This window comes from Glycine max, chromosome 6 (assembly GCF_000004515.6).
Source record: "Glycine max cultivar Williams 82 chromosome 6, Glycine_max_v4.0, whole genome shotgun sequence".
Lineage (NCBI taxonomy): Eukaryota > Viridiplantae > Streptophyta > Magnoliopsida > Fabales > Fabaceae > Glycine > Glycine max.
This window is the reverse complement of record NC_038242.2, coordinates 415,572-422,834: the sequence shown is the minus strand read 5'-3', so window position 1 is coordinate 422,834 and position 7,263 is coordinate 415,572. Positions and strand designations below refer to the sequence as shown.

At 32.7% G+C, this 7,263-nt stretch overlaps 1 protein-coding gene across 1 annotated transcript; it reads left to right on the top strand.

Moving 5' to 3' along the window:
• The first annotated feature begins 1,374 nt into the window (after positions 1-1,374).
• On the top strand, positions 1,375-5,239 carry LOC100808127 (probable magnesium transporter NIPA6). The gene is made up of 8 exons (XM_006581040.4): positions 1,375-1,940; positions 2,007-2,097; positions 2,188-2,348; positions 2,438-2,565; positions 2,645-2,782; positions 4,151-4,243; positions 4,345-4,462; positions 4,687-5,239. The coding sequence occupies exons 1-8, from the start codon at positions 1,676-1,678 to the stop codon at positions 4,779-4,781; spliced, it is 1,089 nt and encodes a 362-aa protein (XP_006581103.1). The 5' UTR covers positions 1,375-1,675; the 3' UTR covers positions 4,782-5,239.
• The last annotated feature ends 2,024 nt before the right edge of the window (positions 5,240-7,263 follow it).

Sequence of the window (7,263 nt, the reverse complement as noted above, 5' to 3'; positions counted from 1 at the left end):
AGGGAAAGAGAACAACAAAGGATCGCCCGATTTCAACTCGCATTTCTACTTAAAATGACGAAGACGAAAATGAATGGAAAAATAGAAAAAAAATGTGGAATTTGCCGGCAACATGACCATAGAAACAATTGTCCTAACATGCCTTCATCTTAAGTTTTTCTTTACCCAAATGTAATTGTTTAAGTATTTTATTTATAATATAGTATAATATTCTTCTATAAATAAATTGTTAAACAAAAAGTATTATCATTTTTTAAAAAAATCTAATGACATAAACAAACAAATTATATTTAGTACCATAATAATATTAAAATTTTTAATTTTTTTACTAAAACAAATATATTATTAGACAAAATTTAGATTTTAAAAAAATATTCACCTACAAAATATTTTATATAAATTAAATAATACAAAAAAATTAATTATATTTAATAATATTATTTTCTTATTAAACAAATTATTTTAATAAAAAAGTATTTTTAAAATCAATTAAAAATATATTTATATAATATAATATTTATATTATTTTAATAATTTAAATAAAAATAAAAATTTAAACATACAAATTAATTAAAAAAAAAGACCATACTGAAGTTGTGGTGGCCAAATCCGACTCCCCAAAACTACATGAAAGGGGTGTATATTAAAAAAAATTCAAAAATATGTGTATTTTAGTAAAACATAGGCGTGAGAAGGTGTATTTTGGAAAAAAAAAAAACCACTTTCATTTACATATTTACTTGATGTGATATATAACAAAAAAAGTGTAAGTAACACATTTTAACAAAAAAATAACATAATTAATTGACTAAATCATAAAACTCCATATATAATAATAAAAATGAAATAAAAAAAATTATTCAATATAAAGTTTGTGAAATGCAAAAAATAATTTAAGACGCCACATAATAATAAGTAAATTAAACATTAAAAAATAATAAATTAATTTGGTTTAGGTTGATTTAAATTTGAAAAGTGTAAATCCAACCCCCAAATCAATCAAAATTATATTTGAATTGTTTGATTCAGGTCAAACCTAAAACCAATCTAAGCCAATTTAGTTGGTTAAATTTGGATGATTGAGTTTGGTCGAATTGATCAGACAAATAAATATGCCTATGGTATTTTTAGGTATACTGTTCTCTATTAATTTAATTCCTGGGTGAACAATTTGGGCCGGAGTTGGTGTTAACATGAAAGTCTTGATCCAGAGGGATTTGGGGTTGGGCTATCAATCGAGTTTTTCTGGGTCTGGGTAATTGATCTAACTTTAGCTGTACTTGGTGTACATAAACTTAGCAGAAGACGTCAAATGAGGAGGTTTCCTTTAAAATTATTATACTAAGTGCAACATAATGTATGTTTTTCTGTCTGTACGCTCCCCATGAAACTAACTACTTGGGTATCAATTTACCCGGCGTGTCGTTGGGATTACAAGCTTAAGAGATTTGAAAGAAATAAGTTGTATCGTAGTTTAATTAGCTCTCAACTTCAAAATTACAAGCTTAAGAGATTTGAATTCCTCGACTACTGGATTGGATTAGATATAAATAGTGTTGATGATAGAATACAAAAAGGTAATTATTTGAAAATATTGAAATTTGTGAATTGTAGCGTATGTAAGAGAGAAATGAGGTGACAGAGGCAGCATGAATGAATTGTCGCGAAGCAGAGTATGAGTATGAGAGGAAGGTTCCGCGGAGGAAATGAGAATGATGAAAAAGTGGTGAAGTGTGTAGAGAGCGTTAGAGTGATAGTGATGGGGATTGCAGAGAACTCAAAGGGTTTGGTTCTTGCTGTGGCATCGGGTGTGTTCATAGGAGCAAGCTTCGTCCTCAAAAAGAAAGGTCTTAAGCAGGCTGCTACCCACGGCACTCGCGCAGGAGTTGGCGGCTATTCTTATCTACTCCAGCCACTTTGGTGGGCTGGCATGCTTACAAGTAACCAACTTAACTCATTTTCTTCCCAATTTTTACCTTCTTTAAACGAACTCAATATTCTCGCAGTGCTTATTGGTGAGGTTGCAAATTTTGTCGCTTATATATATGCTCCTGCACTTCTCGTTACTCCCCTTGGTGCACTAAGTATTATTGTCAGGTATTATATTAACAACACTTCTCATCAATCTTAGTTTGACTTTCTTTTCAAACTCACTCAATCCCCATCTTTATCTATCGGGATATATAGTGCTGTTTTGGCTCACTTCTTGCTCAAGGAAAAGCTTCAGAAGATGGGCATTTTGGGATGCGTCTTCTGCATTGTGGGTTCAGTTCTCATTGTTATTCATGCACCTCAAGAGCATGCTTTAAATTCTGTCCAAGAAATATGGGATCTCGCCACTCAACCATGTTTGTTTTTGCCTTGTTTTTATTAACTTCATTTCCGGTCTATGATATGAAGTCGCGTTTCTCATCATCTCTTTTTTTCATTTCTACAGTATTTCTAGTTTATGTGGCGGCAGCAGTTTCGGTAGTTTTAGCCTTGGTTTTGCATTTTGAACCTCGCTACGGACAGACAAATATGCTGGTTTACTTGGGAATTTGCTCATTAATTGGCTCACTTTTGGTACTTTTTGTTTTCGCCAATCACTTTGATGGAAGCTTCATATTTATATTCTACTTCACAAACTAACTAAACTGTTCAGGTTATGAGCACAAAAGCCATAGGGATCGCAATCAAGCTTACATTAGAGGGAACAAGTCAATTAACATATCCTCAAACTTGGTTTTTTCTTACCGTCACTGTCATATGTATCATTACACAGTTGAATTACCTGAACAAGGTGAGTGCATAGTTATCAAATTTAGCCTCATGCAAAACATAAATTATTCTTCATCAATGCATTGAAGGTCACCTTTTCCTATATTTGTTTAAGCACTGCACAAATTGATGTCTGCTTTCTTTGTTCAGTACTGGTTGAGGTAGAAGCTTGTGTTGATTGACTGACTATCCATGTACATTGTGCTGATGTGCATGCTATATATGATCTGCAGATGCATCATCATCTTTCCAAAACCTTTTCTGAAGAGATTTTGGTAGTGCAATTTAAGGAGTTATTATAGCCAAAGTATGCAGGGCAATAGAATCATGTCATGGCAATTACAATTGTAACTGGATCCTGGATCCTTATATACTAGACACAATTGAATAGGAAATTGCATGTTCATGCCTTCGTTTTAAAACAAACCATCCCCATGGGATACATCAATATCTCAAGAACAAGGAATGAAGCATGTTAGTATGCTGATTTGAAAAATAGCTAACCTTGAATAATTTTAAATTAGTCATGAAAAATATGCTCCTAGATCCTAGGAGATCTTCTATTGCCCAAACCAAAGTTCCATTAGCACACTAGCTAATTGCACTCCTGCGTAAACTCTTGAGTTATAACTTCTTTACTCATAAGTATTAATAATAACTGTCTACATCTATATCAAAGGCCTTAGCCCTTGAAACTTGGCTTCTAGAGAGAATTAAAACCATGCACTTAATTATAATGGTCAAGACTGTAAAGCTCTGGCTTGCCAGTCAGAAACCTTTCCCCTCTAAACCTTAGATAGATAACTATAAGAAGCTATGCAAGATTGTTGGTGACTGGTAATAGTGCATGTCAGTTCCCAATGCCGTTCTTGTTGAAATTTCAGAGAATAAGGTTGTTGCGAGCTCCAAATTTTCATAGTAGTTCTAAAGCATTTTCTATCAAGTATATTATCAATTGGGCTACTTGACTAGTTAATTACATTTAACCTATGGTTTAAAATTATTGAGAGTGCAAAATGACACGTCGTGGTTGATAAGAAACTATAAATGTAGTTGGCATCAGATCAATCTTTATGAATTTTCATATTTTTGTGCATGAAAAAATTGAGTTCTTGCAATTGATACAAACTTAAATATACAACCCGTTCAAATTAATCCTTAGAAGTATGAAGCGAAATCTTTTAAATGGTGCTCTGCTAGTCTTTCAGCATGTGTCTTTGATCTAAAGTTTTATTATTTCAATACCAAGTTACAAACAGGTTAACAGAATTCTACTGTTGTTTTTACTGCCCTAATATGACTTTGCCTATCAGCCATCTAAGGTCTGTCTTAGTTTCCTTCATCTTGTAACTAATCTTGAACATTTTTGCACTATGGAACTATGTTTCAGGCACTGGATACATTCAACACAGCAATTGTCTCTCCCGTATATTATGTCATGTTCACAACTCTGACCATTATTGCTAGCGTGATAATGTTTAAGGTATCATGACATATTCATATTCTTGAATTCATTTGGTGCAATATCGAAGGTCTTGTTTTTTTGAAAGCTTGACTTTTTGGTTGCTTTAATTTTCTGTGCAGGATTGGTCTGATCAGAGTGCAGGCAGCATAGCCTCTGAGATATGTGGATTTGTAATTGTTCTTTCTGGAACAATCTTATTGCATGCGACAAGAGAACAAGAACAATCCAACAAGCAAGGTAATTAATACATGTTACTATCAATCAATTGCGCATGTCTAATTACCAATTATTTGTTTGAAATGTGTCCAAGGCGAAATCCCTTGAATTATGGATTCGTGATTGTAGCTTCTATTTACTACCTAATGACTACCGAATGCCCCTCTCCCTTTATTTCCTGTAATAAAATTATCAATTGTGCATAGACTCTCCTGTGGCAGACAGTGATATTCTATTTGATGCAGGGTCCTTAACATGGTACATTGGTGAGGACTTGGTAAAGAGCATCGAAGATGGACACCTGAACCTGTTACATGGTTCAGATTATGTTGAAAAGTGACTTTTCCCGTGGTTGACGTAAGAGAACCGGTTCTCCTAGTACAGTGGCATGAACCTAGTGGATTCATGATTTGAAACATTGCAGTGTGGATTGCTTGTGATGCTATAGTTTTTCTGACTATTTGCAGTCTATTGTATACAACTACCATAGGAACCATCTTATACAATGTGTGATTCGCTAATCACGATTCAAGCAATCTTTTTCAAACTGAAATGGTGATTGCTACCACATTGCAACACTGGATAATCATTAGAGTGATGGTATGCTTTATCATCCTTGATAGCCAGTGCAATGTGTTTCTTTTCTGCTTTTTTTGTAGGACGTTAGCTCGTACTTTTCATTCAGTTACCTGATTCTATTGATTCTTTTATTGATCAGGTATTAATATGTTGATTTCGGTTAAAGAATATTTAAATTTATTGTTATAATGATATTTTGTAGCAACTGTGGATTAGTTATTAGTTGGTGGATATAGTTTTCTTTTTTCAACTTTTTCACGATTTTTTTGTTATGAGCACGAGCAAATAAATGACGCCTATGTGCAGAGTCCGCATCAAACCACGGTGGTGGTAGGAACTAGGAAATGGCCACAAATTATTAAAATAGGACTATTCACCACATAAAAATATCTAAATAATGCCACGTAACGACGAGTTTGGCTTATTTTTGCATGGCATCATCTTTTATTTTATTTTCTTTGTAAGTTTGTCGTTCTGTCCTCGCTCGCTTATTTTACTTTACGCAAAATTTCCCTCACGCCTTGTATGAATAATGAAGCATTTCAAATTTAATACTACACAATTATATAAATAAACACTTAGATGAGAGTATAAGTTTTTTACAGTTATCCACTTACAAATTGTTATGCATAACAAATTTGTTAATTTTTTTATAATTATTGATTCAAAGTCATATTATACATGATTTCTTTTATTGATCCACAGGGTGAACAATTTTGTACTGATAACGACCACAAGAGCATTCGTGAATTAATAACGACCACAAGCTATCTAGAAAGTCACGCATACAATGGTGACTTCCTCCCTTATCTTCATCGCTACCACACTAATGCCACTATTCTTCGCTACCAACTATCACCACATATTCATACGTAGAGAGGGATAGTGACTTCCTCAACTCGAAACAAAACGAAGCCCACTTCCTTTATCTCCAACTCAAGGGAATTGCTTTTCGCATACCCACTTTTACTTATATACCCCTTCTGCGTTTTGGATCATTTTCCCCCAAGAAACTAATTTCTGATTTATATTTTTGATAATTGATCATTTTTTTCAGAGTTTAATATCAGTAATAAAAACTTAAAAATAAATAATGTTTCATATATTAAAGAAAAAAAGATAAAATAAAACAAAATTACTTTGTAAAGATGAAGAGAAATCTAATTCAGTTGATTAAATAGTATGTTTGAGTTATTGAATATTATAAATCTTTTAGTACTTTATTTAATCCCCGCTGATAAAAAAAAAATAGTTTCTAAAATTACAGATATAATCATGCTGTATTCAACAATAGTGTGGAACTAATAAATCCTGGCATTGACATGTGATCTTGTGGTTGGAAAGTAGAAAAGTTTCTTAAATTTGAACGAGATACAGTTCACACAAGGAGCTTATTTTTCCGACAGTTGCGGATTATTTTGCATCAATGTTTCTGGCTACCTCGACGGCTCACTAAATACTCATCACGTACGTACTGCCATGGCACCATCAGCTCAAATTGCAGCGGCTATAGAAATTAGAACCCCCCACGTATGCTTCCATAACACATGATTACTGTCTTAATTCTAACCGTGACATTCCACCATGCATCACCGTTTTTTCCATTCTTGGCTTCGTGCATTGTTTGTATGGGCATCACAATGTGCAATAAATGGAATACATGGCATGATTTGCTGTTAAAAAAAGTCAATTTATAATACAAACGAGTGCCGCTCCTGAAGGAGCAGCTGGACCGATCGAATTTCTTTAATTAAATCTGAAGATTTGCATGTTCTCATTCTACATTATTTTCTGATTCATAATTCCTTCAATAATTTCATAAGAGTTTTCTTGTAAAGTTCATAACCTGTTAGTTCCATAAATTATCTTAAAACTTTTAAAGTAACTTATATATATATTTATATATATATATATATTACATTGACAGCAACGAGGATCAAACTTAATTTTAAATGAAAATTTTACTTTGAAAACTAGTAACCAATTGAGGATCATTATGGTCTAGATCAATGTCTATGTGCCTTATAATCGAAATTTATTAAAATTTTTTAAAATCTTACATATCACGTGAAAATTAATCCAGATCATAAATATGTAATAATGTCAAACTGTTTAACAAATTCTCTTAGGTGAGTATCCTACCCCCATTGCACAAAGTATTTTTTTTTCCTGCTTTATTTGAAAAGGTTTAAACAATTCAGAGACTAAGTGACTAGGTTAATTATTCAACATGTCTTTGAATT

Coding starts and splice junctions, on each gene's coding strand:
- LOC100808127 (XM_006581040.4), top strand. CDS start 1,676: ATGAGTATGAGAGGAAGGTTCCGCGGAGGAAATGAGAATGATGAAAAA. Junction 2,349..2,437: donor GGATCTCGCCACTCAACCAT/GTTTGTTTTTGC, acceptor TCATTTCTACAG/TATTTCTAGTTTATGTGGCG. Junction 4,244..4,344: donor CTAGCGTGATAATGTTTAAG/GTATCATGACAT, acceptor TTTTCTGTGCAG/GATTGGTCTGATCAGAGTGC.